The following is an 18,019-nucleotide window of genomic DNA, read 5'->3' as shown; positions in this document are numbered from 1 at the left end:
GTTCTCAACAATCTTTTAAATAGTTAATCTTTTTTCTTTGCTTCCAGAATAACTGAGTAGATTGTGAAAAGTTTATTAGCAAACCTCCGTAGCCAGGGATGCAGTTTTTCTGGTCAGCCTTGAAGGCACGTAACAACAATAACCCCTCTGTGAAAGTCTATCTCCCAGATCTTGGAGATGCCGCTTGCCCCATACCCTTGTTGGTTCTTCATCTCCTTCACCCAGCACAAATATCTTCTGCACTGCAGGCATATACGGCCCATCACTGACACTTCTTTGCTTGGTATAATTATTGGTCCATCTATCTGTGTCCTACCCTAGATAAGCTAGGCAGGTGATGCTGTAAAACAGCAACTTGACTCAATTGCGCCATTGCCAAGAAGGATGGAACATACTTGGATATTGGTGGGAAACCCTGAGCTCCTCTTAGAGCTTTAAATTCCAAATCTCAATGGACTAGAAAACTCCTATATAAACTTAAGAAAATCAACAACGTTCGCTTGGTCAAGATGTTAGTCTGGACAAGAGGCTATTGTAAGGACGGAATATGGAGAAACTGATTGGTTCCCAATTGATAAGGGTGTGACGGGTGTATTTTATCACCCTATTTGTTTAATTTATATGCAGAACATATCATATGGAAAGTGGGATTGAACAAAGATAAAGATGTGAAAATTGGAGGGAGAAATATCAATAATTTAAGATATGCAGACGATACCATACTACTAGCAGAAACCAGTAATGATTTGAAATGAATGCTGTTGAAAGTCAAAGAGGAAAGCACAAAAGCAGGACTACAGCTGAACGTCAAGAAGTCTAAAGTAATGACAACAGAAGATTTATGTAACTTTAAAGTTGACAATGAGGACATTGAACTCATCAAGGATTATCAATACCTTGGCACAGTCATTAACCAAAATGGAGACAATAGTCAAGAAATCGGAAGAAGGCTAGGACTGGGGAGGGCAGCTGTAAGAGAACTAGAAAAGGTCTTCAAATGCAAAGATGTATCACTGAACACCAAAGTCAGGATCATTCAGACCATGGTATTCCCAATCTCTATGTATGGATGTGAAAGTTCATAGGCTCCTACTGGAAGGAAGGGCAGGAAATCAATCAATAAAAGCTGGATAGTGAAAAAAGTGGATAAGAGAAAAACCAACTCATTTGAAATGTGGTGTTAGAGTACAGTTTTGCAGGTATCATGGATGGCGAAAAAGACAAATAATTGGATGTTAGAACAAATTAAAGCAGAACTATCACTAGAAGCTAAAATTATGAAACTGAGGTTATCATACTTTGGACACATAAGACATGATTCACTAGAAAAGACAATAATGCAGGTAAAAACAGAAGGGAGTAGAAAAAGAGGAAGGCCAAACAAGAGATGGATTGATTCCAAAAAGGAAGCCGCAGACCTCAACTCAACAGGGTGATTTATAAACAGATGCTATTGGAAGTCGCTGATGCATAGGATCGCCATAAGTCGTGATCAGCTTGAAGGCACATAACAACAACAACTGCGCAATCTGGATAATGTTCGTTTATGATGTACCTGACCTCAAAATACAAAAGATGGCACCTATTTTCTGTGAATTCTCTCACTAACATAGACAAGATATAGTGTGAGCATTTCAGGCTTCTTGGGCAACTCTTTCTCTGACCTTGTGGTGAAATCAGATCTCTAGATTCTCTCAGTACAGGTGCAGTTGGTTAAGCCCCTCCTCATTAGCTCCAGTAGATGTAGATCAAGGCAAAGGGTGAACCATTAAGAGTTCTCTTCTCTCCACTCCTGTGTAATGTACAAACAGGTTGTAAGGAACATTGACAGTCTCAATGCAATTCAGGGTATAAATAGGATGGTGCAAGAATGAGTATAACCTGGGATAGAAATGAGATTAAAAGGCATGTGTATATAGCATAAATACACTTTTGTCTCAATTTCTAAATAAAGATATATTGTGGAAGACATTGCAAGGAGGGGGATTATGCAGGAGTTATTAGAGATGAGTTTATAGTAATAAACATTTCAGAATTTAAGGAAAAGCTTAAAAGTATGGATGCATTCAGATTGTGCAGTGGAAGGACTGTAATTCATCTACATGAATACTATGAATCAGTGAGTGGAACAGGCTGACCAGTAGGTAAAAAAATAAAAATGAATGGGTGTCTCTAGACCTCTTAATCTAAACGGGATGGGTACATCTGAACACTTGTGAAAGGACACATTTAAATGTCATTTTTGCTATTGGTTTCTCTATATAGAACCTCCTAAGGTCACTACAGAAAATTATGCTAGATTGATTTTCTTTGACAAAATATTTTTTTCTGCACAAAAAACTGAAGTAGATCAAATCTATTTGGATTTTAGTAAAGCATTTGGTACAGTATGACAGTAGAAAAACTAGAAGAGTTTAGAACATGTTAAGCTACTTCAGGGGAAGACACCAGGGGAACTGTCAGATTGGAAAGATATAAGTGATGGAGCCCCCTCTATCAGTCATCTATTTATTTATGTGGTTTGTTTAAAATAATATACATTCAATAATAACACAGTATGAAATAAAGTGAAAGCATTCACAAACAGAGTGGAGACAGAACAGGGTGGGGAAATGAACAATGGGACAAATATGTTCATAACAGGCCCTCTAAATGCCTGTAATGATGGCAAATTGGGCCTCTTGGGGAGGGAATTCCACCATTTGAATGCCATTATATCACAGCTAATTGGACCTCTGATGACAAATACCTTCTCCCGCAAAAAATGGCACTGTATCCTTCAGGTATCCTGATGGCAAACCATTGAGACTTGGATGTCTATTCATTATTTTAATCATGACCTGGAATGGGACGGGAGAAAGGATAGAGCAGTAGTGTGGTGGCAAATTCAGAAGTGCAGGGTCCCTTCATGATAGTCACAGCCATGCACACCCCTTTTTTGCTGCTGGGTTGAGAATGAGATTGTTATTAATACCTTCAACAATAATAGAAGTCCCTAGAAGCCAATAAGCATAAAAGGGGAGACTGTTAGCTCCTCAGCAGAGTCTTCTCAGTGGCCAGCTCACCTCCTTTCATTCTGATTTGCTCCAAACTGCAGAAAAGGACAAGGAAGAATATCGGTAGCTAACACAAGCACTTTCATGCTGATTGGCTTATAGGATGCTGGAGACATAGGGATCCTTCTCCCCCAAAAGTAAGGCGTCTAAGACCCTATGAGACCCTGGATGGCTACACCCCTTGGATAGAGTAGATGAAATATGCATACCACACAGGTTACAAGACTTTTGAAGATAGGAAGTTTTGCAGGATGAATTTTGAAGATTTAAATAGGGTAACAAAAAAGGAATAATTCAGCAGAACAAATTGTGAATTTATTATTTTAGGCACAAAGTGTATTTTGTTAGACCCAGTGGCTTGTCTGGAAATGATTAGTGAAAAATAGACAAGATAGACAGATATGAGTTGTTACAACCTCCAGGCTGGATAAGTGTAATGCGCTCTATGTGGGGCTGCCCTTGAGGTTGTTCCGGAAGTTGCAGCTGGTGCAAACTGCAGTGGCGAGACTGCTCACTGGGGCTGGGTATCGCCAACATGTCACCCTGCTGCTGAAAGAATTGCACTGGCTGCCCATTTGCTACCGGGCCAAGTTCAAGGTTCTAGTTCTGGAGTACAAAGCCCTTTTCAGCTTGGGACCAGGATACCTGAAAGATTGTCTTATCCCTTACATACCCAGTCGATCACTGCAGGTGAGGGCCTCCTGCAGATACCATCTTATCAGGAGGTCCGTTCTGCACAACATAGGAAACAGACCTTTAGTGTGGTGGCACCTACCCTGTGGAATTCTCTCCCCTTAAATATCTGTTATCTTTTCAGTGCCTATTGAAGACTTTCCTCTTTCAACAAGCCTTTTAAGTTAAGACCTATCCCAGTCTGCGTTTGTGTTGGAATTGCTTTTTATGTTTTTTTAAACATTTTTTTCCTAAACAATGTTTTTTTAAAGCTTTTTATTTAAGATGTTTTAAAAGCTTTTTTAAACAATGTTTTTAAAGTTGTTTTGTTTTAATGTATTTTAAGGTCTTCTTTATGATGTTTTAACGTGTTTTTACTGCCTTTGTTTGCCGCCCTGGGCTCCTGCTGGGAGGAAGGACGGGATATAAATTAAATAATAAATAAATAAAATAATACAAGATAGCAATGAGTTTCAGTGGAATGTAGTTACAAAGAGAAAATTCTATTGCTGTTGAGTAGGATTAGGTGGAATACTGACACTTCAATGTAAACCCATGTTGAACTTGAGGCCATACCTGGAATACTGCGTCTTGTCTAAGAAGGATGAATTCATACTGAAGTTCTGCTCCCCAAGATGGGCCAAGATGTACTCTTGGTAAGAATAGACTGTGGCCGTGTGTAGTTGCTTTCCTTTGAAGCCTGTGGTTTCGTCCCATCATTTCAGTTACATCTAATTGTCTGCTCCTTTTCTTTCTGTTTGTGGCACATCCTTGGATCTTGTTGATGGATCTGTATCTGTGGCAGAGGGTTTGTACTAGATGACCCTTCCAGCTATGTTTCTATGAACTGGTTATGTGACTTTGCTTATGCCCTCCACTACTCTCTCTTGTAGCATGGTCCCTCTAGATTCTGGTCACAGGAAGAGTCAGAGCATAGAAACATGTTTCTGACAGCTCTTATAGAGGGCAGCCTGGTGCTCTGCTGGGCTCCTAATGCTAGAAGAGAGAGCCTTTGTTGGACTCTTGAGCCACAGCTTCATAGCATTTAATAAAGCAGCATGATGAATAGGGGGGGGGGCTAGTTGCTCAAGGAAAAGTTGCAGGCAAAGGCTGTTTAATCCAAAGGGCTTGGAGTTACTGTGACAGTGTCCACTAGAGGGTAGGCAAAGACAAGGGGAAAAAGCCTTTAATTTGGGGATGAGGGGAGGAACAGGAGTTTCTTCATTCTTAGGCTAGCATCTTCCCCTCCCCCATACATCCTTTGCCTTGTGTTCTTCCTCCCCTTTCATGAAAAATGAAATCAAGGAAGCATCCAAATTAGGAAATGTAGTAATGGATGACCCTCAAATAGACTGGCTACGTAAGTGTTCCAATCACAACGAAGAGGTAAAATTCCTAGATACCCCAAATGACTATGCTTGGCAACCCTGGACTTTAATCTTAAGTGGTGCCAGGACCTGGTTCAAGATAATTATTGAACCAATAATAAATAAATAATGATAAAGATAAGATAATTATTGAACCAATTGGGAGTGGTGACCATAGTGCTATTAAATTAAACATGCATGTAAATAGCCAGTTGTCAAGAAAATCCAACATGGTCACATTTGACTTTGAAAGAGGAAAATTCCCAAAAATTAGGTAAAAGGAAAGGTGAAAGGCAAAGTCAGGAGGGTCAAATCACTCCGAAATGCTTGGGAGTTGTTTAAAATATTAGAAGCGCAACTGAAGTGTATACTGCAGATCAGGAAGCAGGAGACTGTCTGGGAAGGCAATTGGACCCTTGGATGACGATGGAGTCAAAGGTGTGCTTTAAGCAGAATAAGGAGATTGCCGAGAAGCTAAATGTATTCTTTGCATCTGTCTTTACAGTTGAGGATATAGGGCAAATCCCTCTGCCTGCCCTAACATTTGCAGGGAGAGAGTCTGAGGAACTGAGGCGGATAGTGATGAGAGATGAAGTTATAAGCTTAATAGACAAAATAAAAGCTGACAAATTGCTGTGTCTCAAAGAACTCAAATTTATTTATTTTATTTATTTATTTTATTTAATTTATATACCGCCCTAAGCCCGAAGGCTCTCTGGGCGGTGTACAAAAAGATAAAAACAAGCAATGTATAAATACAATAATACAATAATAATACAAATGTGAGATAGCTGATCTTCTAACAATAAAGATGTAACTTATCCCTCAGATCTTTTTCCATACTTGAAGACTGGAAAGTGGCCAATGTAATGCTAGTATTTAAAAAGGGATTCAGGGGCCAGTTAGCTTAATATCTGTCCCAGGAAAACTGATGGAACGTATTGTTAAAGATAAAATAGCCAAGCATATAGAAAAACAAGCTAGTGTGTGGCAGCTGTGAAAAAGATAAATTCTGTGATAGAGGTCATTAGGAAAGGTATTGAAAATAAAACTGCTGATACCATAATGCTGTTGGACAAATCTGTGGTGCAACCACATTTGGAATATGGTGTACAATTTTGGTCGCCTCAACTAAAAAATATTGTAGAATTAGAAAATGTTGAAAAAAGGGTAGCCAGAATGACCAAGGGGATGAAGCAACTCTCCTATGAGGAAAGGTTGCAGCATTTGAGGCTTTTTAGTTTAGAGAAAAGGTGAGTAAGAGGTGACATGCTAGAAGTGTATAAAATTATGCATGGCGTGGAGAAAGTGGATAGAGAGAAGCTTTTCTCCCTCTCTCATAAGGCTATAAGTCATGGACATCCAGTAAAGCTGAATGCTGGAAGATTTCAGGACAGATAAAAGAATGTACTTCTTCATACGGCATGTAGTTAATCTATGGAACTCACTCCTAGAGGAGGCAGTGATGGCCACCCACTTGGACGGCTTTCAAAGAGGATTCGGCATGCTCTGCCTCCACAACTGGAGGCCATATGGTTGTCCACTGTGAGAACAGGATGCTGGACTAGATGGGCCACTGGTTTCATCGAGCAGGCTCTTCTTACGTTCTTATGAGGAGCCTCACATCTCGCTTGGCTCTGGGAGGAGTTACCACTTGGGACGCCTCAGTCACGTTTGGAGACAAAGGAGATATTTATTAATTCTTATCTATTAAATTTGTTACTGACATACACTACTGAGAACCAGCAGTCTCTGGATTCATTACAGGAACCGCAGCATACAAATATAATTAGTAATCTGAATTCATTGTGAATTCCCAGCCCCCTGTTTTACTGCAGTTCTAAGAAAGGTAAAAGCAAATTGTTTACAGATTGGTTAATGTGCCATTTACATTTATGATTTAAAAGGTATAAAAGTTGTAAAAAAAAAATCACCCTCGCAGTAAGGTACCTTGTTTTGCTCTACATTGCCAGTCATTTCAAAAGGCTTTTATAATCTGTTAATGACCACTGCGTGATTTGGTTACACAAATTGTAGTTTTCCTTCATTTAAAATGATTTGACTATATTTTACATCATGTATGAATTCAAAGTGCATTCACATAAAGTTGCCCATATAAATTGGTTCCACTGCAGTAAGGATTAATTCCTTGGCCAAAAATCCTCTCTGCTGTAGGAAAAAATATTTAGTTGGCTGTGAGTAGATGCACATGAAATATTGGTAGGTGGAATAATTTGCAAGATCTTCCAGTGATGGTATTAGCATATAAATAGCAGATGCAATGATGACCATCACAGCTGAGTACATTTAATTTTTAGTTTATAAGATAAAATGGGTTTTTAAATGCATAGTCATCAAGCCTGCTAAAAGACAAATGAAGTTTAGAGTTCACTTATCTGAGGATGCCTTACATCATGTTAGACTCAGTTAGCGGAAGAGAATGCAAGCCTGCCAGCCAACCATACCTGAAAAAAAGATTTCTTGGGGAAAGGGAATGGAAAGTGTTCAAGTCAGAACAAGGAGTCTAGCAAAACATTTTAATGATCCTGGATTCAGTGAGCAAATAGCTATGGCTTCTTGGTTTCCATTCCCTTTTACTGCAACCATGCACCACATTATGTCTGTGGTTGCTAGGCCAGTACTTGTGCTTGTGTAATGTAGTTTTCTCAAGAGCCAACTCAAAAGCACAGTAAATGCAACAAAAAAAGTGAATGTAAGAACAGAAGCAACCACATCTATAGTTGCTCTGGCAATACTATCATTGCACATTGATCACAAGATTGCTCACTGGCTATGTACTTGTGTTACCCTTTCATGGCACCTATCAGTACATGGAATATGTCATGGAATCTTCTCCATACTTTATCCCACACAGGATTTGCAAACAGGCTGCTAGCCTGTAGCTCCTCCCCTGTAACTAGTGTCCTTAGTCCAAGGTTTAAAAGGCTTAAACATAAATACAAAGGCCACTGACCCCCCCCCCCGAAGGGTTTGTTGCCTCCTGGGGTATCTCCACTGGCATTATTCTTAGAACTGCACACAACATATTTGTATTGGCTTCCATATAAGGGAAGCAACCATTTTGTAATTGTGAGGGAAGGGTGCTACAAGGAAAAACACACTATTGCAAGATAATAGGAGATAATTCTGTGTGCTGTTTGGTAACTTGGGAAGAACACATGGATTCCACCAGGGGCATAAAAAAGCAGAGCTTGGAAAAGTTACTTTTTTGAACTACAACTCCCATCAGCCCCAGCCAGCATGGCCACTGGATTGGGCTGATGAGAGTTGTAGTTCAAAAAAGTAACTTTTCCAAGCTCTGAAAAAAAGTTTGTGGGCTATAAAAATTGAAGTTGAATTAGCAGAAATCATTAGGATTTTAGCTAGATTATGGAAATATAAATAGGTATCTACCATAAAGAGCAGTATCCAATGAGAGTTCTGTTAGGGTAAGGACTTCTGCCTGTGCAACCCCCCCTTCCCCCTCCTTCTCTCCATGGTCCCCTACGCCCTCTCCAAGTCTGCTCTGGAGTATTGGTGGAACCCTCAGGACAGATTTAGGGGGCACTTGGGAAGAGGAGAAGGAGAAGAAGATCCATTGTACAGGCAGAAGTTCTTGCCCTAACAAAGCTACTTTGTTGGGGTACTATCCAAACTAAGCTAAGCTTTTCATGGCTACTTGTTTTGTTCACACAATAAGATGAGCACAATCAATTTATTCCCTGCATTAGTCGTGATTCGCTTTCCATCCTCACTCAGACCAGAATAGTCAACCCAACAGATTGTCAACAGGAATAAGAACTCTAGATTAATTGTTGTTTAATGCATTTTTACCCTGATTTTCCAAGGGTCTAAAATGTGCAGGGAGCATCCATGATTATAGGAGACTTCCCATAGTAGCCCTACAACTCGTGGAGGGTGATAAATGGCAGGGAGGGTGGAGCTAGTGCTCTTGTCCTGATGCCCCACCCAGTGTGATTACTGTCCACTGCATAAGAACTCCTGAAACGTGTCTGTTACTCAAGCCTAAAATTCTGTGGTGGCCAAGCTTATAAATAGTCACTTGCCTTATTGCCTGTGGCAAGCAAGATTAAATACAGGTGACCTGACAATGGAGCCTTTGTAAACTGAATGAGAGGGGATGGAATATTTCCTGCAGACAAGCTTTTTTTAAAGAAGTGGAAGACTAGTAACTTGTTGACTTGTTTGCAAGACTGCGGGTAGTACTTAGATTACCAACTTACATAGTAATCACATATAGGATTTATGTTATAACTAAGAGTATCATTAAAAATCTGCAGTGTTTATAGGTGTTCAGCAGTTAGGGTTGTAACAAAAGAGGAAAGGCCAGGAGAGCCTATTTATGCCTTTCCTTACACAACTGGCTTGTAAGGTAGGAGAGTTACATCACAAACTATCTGGCAATTGCTGCCACCAGCACCCCCTTTTTATACCTGCAGCTCCCAGACAGGAAGAGATTCTGGTGCTCTCCAGTAAGCACTTAAATTGGTTAGCATCCAGTTTACTTGTGGGGCAAAAAAAATTGCTTTTCTCTGCCAAGGTCCCACTCAGTTTGCGAGGGGCACAAAGCCAGCACCCATCTCTCTGTTGCTCAGAGAAAAGCAGGCTGCACTGATCTCTGTCAACCCCAAACCTATACCTCTGTAGCATAAACCAAGTGACTTCTGGTCTCCTTATGAGTAACACAGGATAGATGGTCAGTTGCTGGTTTTCTGATGGTCAGTGAGGGACAAAGGACTGCATGGCTGCAGCCCATTTTTAAGAGTTTCTTACCCTTTGCATTTGACCAACAGCTGGCACCTGACAGCCAATCCTGCTGTAGGTTATGTTTCTCAGATAGCCTGTTCACACCTTTTGAGGGTGGGGAACCAGGATTTCCCAATGTTGTTGCCAGACAGAATCTATTCTTTGCTTGTGTATTTGGGGAACGACATGCTTGGCTTGCTTAGACGAAATGGAGGGTCAGAGGTCAGAGCTTTTCTCCACAAGGGTAACTAAACACTACTATATTAATACAGTGCTGTCCATAATTATGGTTTAGATATGCATCTAAAATGAAACTGCCTAACTGTAATTTACTTCAATCTGTTCGACATTAATCATTAAAAAGAGAGAGCGAGGACATGTTTATTGTGTTTTCCAGAAATAGGGCAAAACCCATAGCATACAGGTATATTCAGAGTTGTCTCTCAAAGCTGAGGAAGGCAAGTGACCAAATTAAACCGTATACCAAAAGGCATCATGTCTCAAAAATAAATGAGTGTTATCTGAACCATTTATATTGGTTTATGTTTGAGTGTAAATTTACAAAAAGGGCATTTAAAGTGACTATCGGCATGTTCCACAATAGTTGCTCTTAATGTGTTTGCTTGACTAGTTGCACCAAGGTGGGGATGCATCTTCTGCATTTGAAAAGAATGCAACGTGGGTAGGCAGCAATACACCAGCTGAAGCCTGCTTATGCACATGCGCCATCTTAGCTTGATGGGGGTGGGGGGTGTTACTTCTTATTAATTGATTTTGGAGTCTGTTGAAGTGCCTGTTGCCAAGGGTCTAATTACATTCAAGGACTGTTGCCAAATGTGTACCTTGAGTGAAGAGAGTCAGAACTGGAGTGTTGGAAAGTGCAATGAGTTAGAGTGAAATTGAAATGTATGAGTGTCTGTTGGCATAAATGCCTACTTGAGAGTGGAATCCTGGGCATGAGGCTTGTCTGGCCGTATGATACTGGATTTTGCGTCAGAGCAGATTTTTAGGGAAAGAAAGGGGTCCCGATATTGCAATCAGAAAAAATTAAGTAGTTTTTATAAGTAGCTGCTCAGTACTACTTCCCATTATATGCCTCTTTTAAGCAATTATCTTGGGTTACAAATGAAGAAAAATGTGGCTTGTTTTAAAATGATATGAAAACAAATATTTTCATATCTAAGAACTGAGGCTTAATTTCTCATAGTTAGCTAAGCAGTTAAATTATTCTTAGAGGAAATACAAATTTAATAAATTCCTCAGTGAATTCAAGGGTGCAGACAATAAGCATAATATTTTATGAAAATGACCCTCATATTTAAAATCTGGCATTATATGTTATGCATTGTAGCACCAAGTCCACATCTACCTTTTAGAAAATTAAAACACATAAATTCTGTTTAGTGTTTGATATGCACTGCACTAGCTGAAAGCAATAATGGCCCTAAAACCTTGGGTTGCTTTTCACCTTTCATAAATTCCTGGGTAGATTCTATACAAAAAATAATTTTCAGCTCCGTGGCTCATTGTTATTCAAACGTGATTGATTGTCGTCATTTACTCAGTGAGGAAGTTAAGTGCTCCTGTCATTTCCAAAGAGTATAATTGGGACGTTTCACAGGTCAGCGCTAGTGACAGGTTTTCCTTTTGATTAGTGTTGGACTGATAACAAAAATTACAGTTTCCTATGATTAATGCTGCCTATAGTGCTTAAATGCGCAGCTTACGGACTGAGCCTAAACAAAGTGACTTTGCATCTTATTCTTTCCCTTCTTAGCAAAGCTTGGTGATGGTCTCAAAGTTTGAGAGCCTGCAAGTGTGCAGTAATGTTGGCATTCCAGTTTCAGATCAGACTCATGCACTAGCGCTATTAGCATTGACTTGAGGCCTCTTTGGCTGTAATGCTTTCTAAACCCTACTTCTCCATGTAAATTAATATCCAGGAAAGTCTTTAAAAATTTTGTTTTTAACTTCTTCAGATTTTCCCTGATTACAGAATAGGTGACTTTAAAAACCACATTTTATTTATTTATTTATTTATTGGATTTCTTAGTCGCCCATCTGGCTGGCTAACCAGTCACTCTGGGCGACGTACAAAATTTGGATGGTGTATGCCTGCAGTGCAGACATATCCTAAGTCTTCAGCAATACGAACACTAGCATTAAACATTTCAATTGACAGATAGTATGAAGGGCTGGATTAATATATTATTCACTGTGTTTTACTAACATCATCATGCTTTACTAAAATTGGGGCTCAAGCGTATTTATGAAAAAAAGTAGTGCCTTTTCCCTTCACCAGCAGCAGGGCTATTCCACATCTCAGTAGGAAAACTCCCAAGCACACAAGCAAGCAGCAGCTGTCTTAGTGGCAGCAGCATTGCTAACTGGAACATATTTTATTTAGGCACAGATATTTTCTTTATACCAGTTTTTCTACATAAACCCTTGCGTTCACCTGGGCAAAGGTTTACCTGTAATTAAAATAAAGCTTCAAACCATAAATCTCACACATACCATTACAGATTACATTTAAGGTCCCATTTCATTTGACAAAAAAAATTTTTTTTTAAAGATTTGCAAGGGATTGCTTAAAAATGAGGCCTCAGCTGCTCTTTGCTTTTTAAAGTGCAAAAACTAATCCTGACAGTTGTGCTTCTTAAAACACCAAAGAACTGTTTGATGTCTGTTTCAGAAATACCAAAGCACATCATTGCAAATGTTCCAGGCCTTGATAGATCTGCAATCTTATAGTGGGCTCAAATATGTCATTATATTTGGTAGTATATATTTTCCATATTCCTCATACAGCTTTATCCAAATATAACAAATTATTTGCATCTTGTCATATATGAATGCTTTGCTTGCCATTGATCCCTAATAAAAGACAATTGACCATTTTTGCTTTTGGCTTGGAAAGGGTTTTTATCAATGTGAGTTAAAACTTTCCTTCTTTTTCTACGAATGAAATAGCCTACTAATTGTGTCCCTTATAGTCCTGTTTTCTGAAACATTTTACAGAACCTGTTACCTCTCAATATAAATTCTTCACAGCTTGTTTTAAAAGAGTAGGGCATTCAGCACTGGAGTTTAAGATGCGTAGTCCCTATAACTGGGCAAACAAGGAAAAACGCTGATAACTTTGTTACAGATGGTGGATTGCCTTTCTGTCAGCATCAGGATTTTTTAAAAAAAGTTTAAAAGAGGATATGAAAAAATGCCTTTTGAAACTAGTGTTAAAGTATAAATTTCCCTTTGCCCTAAATTACTGTTACATAAAAATTAAGCACCCTCTATCCCAAAACCTTCAATTCTCTAAAGAACAGTGTGCTTTCTTTTTTTGTCAAGAGCACAGTTGGAAGAAATGTAAAGGTGAGGGTGGTCTTTGGTTCACGAGTAACTCAGCAGCCTCAGGGTGCTTGATGCTGCTATGTATGGCTTGGTTTCCACTATAGCAAATGAAAGTTGAGGCGGGGTGTGAGTGTATATATGGCTGCCTCTATATGTACAATTAGACACAATCCAAGGCTGGCCAGCTAGAATGTGGCAGATAGCTGTCTGAAAAATTAACTCAGCACCACAAGTTTTGTAGAGGAGAGACTACTCACTATTTAGTGGAGATGGGACAATCCTTAAAAAAAATGTGACCCGGAACATTAATGTGCCATTACTACTGCAAAGAATCTGCAAAGTTCTTTGTCTGTACCAGTGCATGGAATTCAGATCTCATAACTGTGATTTATAAAAGATCTGCTGCTCTATTGACCTCTTTAACTGTTAGTACTAGAGGAATGGCTCTGTAATGTGATAGTGAAAACAAATAGCCTTTGATGAATATCCCTTAATTGCATTTGTTTTGTTTGAATAAAATAAAATAATTTTAAAAGTGATGCGATTTCTTGCCTGTTGCTTGCTTTTATATGTTGGCAGCTGATGAAGGCAGAAGCTGAAACATTCTGTTAATATAATAAAAACCTCTGTTTGGTTAATCACAATTATGTTCATATATATATATATATATATATATATATATATATATATATATATATATATAGCACTGTAAACTTTAGCTAGTGGTGAGACTCTGGTGAGATGTTTCCTGCATGATTCCTGGACATAAATATTCCAGAAATTCCTAGGGTTAGGGACTTAAAGGGCACTACAGTTCTAGCTATTTTTTGTAGTGACACAGGGTGAGTTTTTTAAAAAATGCTTGGTTACACTGAGAGAATTTATAGTTCACAGAGCAATAAAATATATTGCTAAATATATGAATATAATTCATAAAATATATGAATTGGCTGCTATCCTGGGCCCTTTGGGGAAGAAGGGCGTGGGCTAAAAATTGAACAAATTTAACATGCATTTTTTCAGTCCACCTTTATCTATTTACAGTATGTCTCTTCTACACATTCTTCATGCAAGGGCAGATTCAAGTATTTGAAGGTTCTGGTGCAATTCCCAAAATACCACACATAAAATAAGGTACCACAGAACAAGCCATGTGGTATCTTAGAAACTATCATCTTTATTGTGACAATCTTTTGTGGACTACAAACTACATCTTGAGCCTGTGGAGTTTCACAACTCTCCGCAAAACACACACAAACATTTTGCCAACCTTGATAAACAAAAAATAAAATACTCTGAGCATGGGCAGTTTTACCTTTTAAACTCACTTAACTCATCATTGTTTTTTTGCTCACTTCCTGCCTTGGGCCAATCACCAATTCTCACCTTAACCTATCCCTCATGGCTTTTGTGAAGACATAAAAGGAAGTATAAATGGCTGCAAAAGGGGACTTGTATCATAGGCATCAGATGTTGGTTCCTTTAACCAGAGTTCTCATGTCCAGGAGGTGGGGAGATGGCCTACTCTGGACGGAGTTGCGCTTCCCTGGAAGGAGGAGGGCCACGGCTTAGGGGTACTCCTGGATTCAACATTATCTCTGGAGGATCAGGTGGCCTTGGCAGCTAGGAGTGCCTTTTTCCAGCTCCGTCTAGTCCGCTAGCTTCAGGCCCTTTTGGACAGAGATGATTTGGCCATAGTACTTCATGCTCTGGTAACTTCCAGATTGGCTTATTGCAATGTGCTCTATGTGGGCTGCCTTTGAACAAGACTCAGCAACCTCAACTTGTCCAAAACGCAGCAGCCAAATTACTGGCTGGGGTTCCCTTTAGATTCGTATAACTCCCATTTTAAAATGGCTACATTTGTATAACCACCATTTTAAAACATCTGGCAATCACTGTACAATTTTCAACAAATGCCCCTCTTTACCCTGGCCTTTGACACCTGAGATGTATATTTTTAGGACCCATCCTGTTTTTTTGTGATGTGATTCTAGGCTGGGTTAAACTGCTTTTAATGATGATTTTTAAAACTGTTGTAACCCAGAGTGATGCATCTTTGTACTATAAAGGGCTATGTTGTTCTGCCTCCATGTCCAAATTAGTACAACTCCAAGGCTTCAAGCAATCTTAATCTGGCCTAATTATTGTATGTTTTAGATGTTCATTTGAGCTTGTTCTCAGTTTAGAGTGCACAGTGGATTGATTCCTAAGGAGTTAGTTTAAGCCTGTAGCCACTGGGGATGGGAGACTGCGGGAAGCAGAGTGATCTGGCTAGCTAGCTATGTATGTATGTATGTATGTCCTTTTTACTATTTTACTTTTACAGGTAAAATAGTAAAGAGAAGCATAATGCCACTTTCCATTTTCTGCCCCAACAGCAAAATCACTGAGATAATTAACAGGATATATTTTATTAATAATTTAATTGCATTAAATTTTGATTTTACATGCCTCTTTTATAAAATGACTTGAAACGTGATAGAATGTTTATATTTAAATTCTGCCCCTTCCCCACAAGAAAGCCAAGGCTGCAATCTTGTACCTACTTTCCTGGAAGTAAGCCCCATTCAACAGAAGGGGACTTAGTTTTGAGTAGATATGCATAAAATTGTACTGTAAATTAACTATACAGTGAATTCTTAAGGAGTTCCAGCACTTCAGCTTCTGCACAGCAGGAGACCTGCTGAAACCTCTTTGCAAAGTTTTCATGTTTTGTATTTGCATCTATTGTGAAGTAGCTTTTGCAGAAAATAATTTGTTAGAATTAGCTGATCTCAGGTGAACCTGCCACAATAAATTGTTGTTGTTATTATTCAGTTATTAATAAAGTTGCATCCTGGTTGCTAGGATGAAAGGAGGAGCAAAGTCAATGCTGGCTCCTGATTTTTGTGGGCCCTTGGGCAACCAACTATGACTGGTTACCCTTTGGTATCACTCCTTGTTGGTCTAGATCCTGATCCAAAGTGTAGACAAATGATAATAAAACCTCAAGCTTTTTAAAATGAACTATCTCTTTCCCACATGCCATTGTCACTTTGCATGGAATTCAGATACAAATTGTTACATGTAAAGTGTAACCCTGTTCAGATTATACTTATCCAAACTCTTAATTTTGTTCACCCAGAACACCACAAAACTTTCTCAGAACATGATATATTCTCAAACCCCTAAACTTTCTCCCCATTTATTAGATTGCTTTGTGGGGGTGGCAGTAAAGATGATGCATAAGTGGAAGGGAGGATTTCACCCCTTCCAAATATTGGAGAAGGTGATAAAGACATGAATGATGTTTTAACAGTGCCTTGTATAGGTTTGGAGCTGAAGATGAAATGGGATGGTACAACTTCAGTTGCTAAATGCAGAGGTGCCTGTTGTAACTGAAGCATATCTGTGAGGGGTAGTCACATGCACTGCTGGATATTTTCAGTGTGTGTCTGATGCATTTGACTTTTCTTCATAGATGAAAGATGATGATGATGATGATGATGATGATGATGATGATGAGTTTGTAGAAGTGCCTGAGAAGGAAGGCTATGAGCCCCACATTCCAGACCACCTTCGTAAGGAATATGGTGAGTTTTCCCAGCTGTGAAAACTTAATCCCTTCATGTTGTTACTACAGTAAAGCAAATAAACAGTCATTATGAGGTAATAAAGTGATCAGTGATGTGGGTAATCTTTCTGACTGCTGGGAGGAAATCATTACATAGATAGGAGAGCAAGACTCGCTTTAGAAAAATATTCTTTAGGAGGCAACTTGGGTCAGGGGGGCTTATTTTATTTACTCATATTTCATTGTAGCTTTGAACAAAGAATTAGCTGCACGCATGTGCATGTGCCTGTGTGCATGCACACTAAAACAGGACAATTATTTGTTCAGGTGCACAGAACAGGATAAATATTTGTGGCTTAGTATTACTTACAATCATTTGATAGAGCAGGATAAATGTGTTATTACTCACTGCAGATCATGCCACTTACAGAGCCAGTTTTTCAGAGAACTGATAAAGCAGGGTTTCCATTCAAAACATCAGCATAAAGGCCATCATAAATAAGGTTGAGCAGAGCCTGCTTGAGAAGAAAAACATTTGTACGGCTTTTATTTTAAAACGTTAGTCTTACTTTTTCATATAAAATGCTCTGTAGAGCATATTCTTGGGTGTGCAAGGCCAATGTTTGTGTATACCCCAGTTATTTGTCTGACAATTAGCTTTTTTGTGGCCCTCTGAGTTTGAGAGCATATCAGCTTTAAGTATATCACAGTAGAGGGAAATGCTTTAATCAAGAAAAAGTTAAAGCTCTGACTGTTGAGAGTTTCTTGGTTCATATTCCAGATCGCCGTGGGACTTACTGAAACAATGCTATGATAAACTGAAACTTTGTGCTCCAGTAACTTGTTATTGCAGAATGTTCAGACAGCAACATTTCATGTATGTGCATTCAACTAAATAATAGTGCCAATGCACAGACTGGACTTTCCACTCTTACTCCTGCTCTGCCCCAGATCTGCTCTGGAGGGTTGGGGGAACCCCAAACAGATTTAGAGGGTTCATCGGGGGGGAAAGAGGGGGGGAGTCTGTTGTGGTGGTGCTGATCCTTGCACTAGCATCGTTATTTAGTTGAATACTGCTCAAAGAGACTTTGCTGTCACCCATAATCTTCTACTATTTGTCAACATGCATCTATTGACCTTGACCCTGTTCATACTTAGACAAGCTGTGTGTTGTGAATCTTATAATGCCTGTGTTTGGCACCACACTTGCCAGGATTATTTGGCTCAGGAAAATCTCTACATATCACAGT

General features: G+C 39.2%; 1 protein-coding gene across 2 annotated transcripts in view; it reads left to right on the top strand.

Moving 5' to 3' along the window:
- The window catches only part of UVSSA (UV stimulated scaffold protein A), an 84,953-nt gene that overhangs the window by 14,064 nt on the left and 52,870 nt on the right, over nucleotides 1–18,019 (top strand). For both annotated transcript variants that reach the window (XM_061629830.1, XM_061629831.1), the window contains exon 8: nucleotides 16,677–16,788. In XM_061629830.1, coding sequence (XP_061485814.1) covers nucleotides 16,677–16,788 — 112 coding nt within the window. The remainder of the gene's footprint in view (nucleotides 1–16,676; nucleotides 16,789–18,019) is intronic.

This window comes from Rhineura floridana, chromosome 5 (assembly GCF_030035675.1).
Source record: "Rhineura floridana isolate rRhiFlo1 chromosome 5, rRhiFlo1.hap2, whole genome shotgun sequence".
NCBI lineage: Eukaryota > Metazoa > Chordata > Lepidosauria > Squamata > Rhineuridae > Rhineura > Rhineura floridana.
The sequence above is the reverse complement of the archived record's forward strand: the minus strand, read 5'-3'. Positions and strand labels throughout refer to the sequence as shown.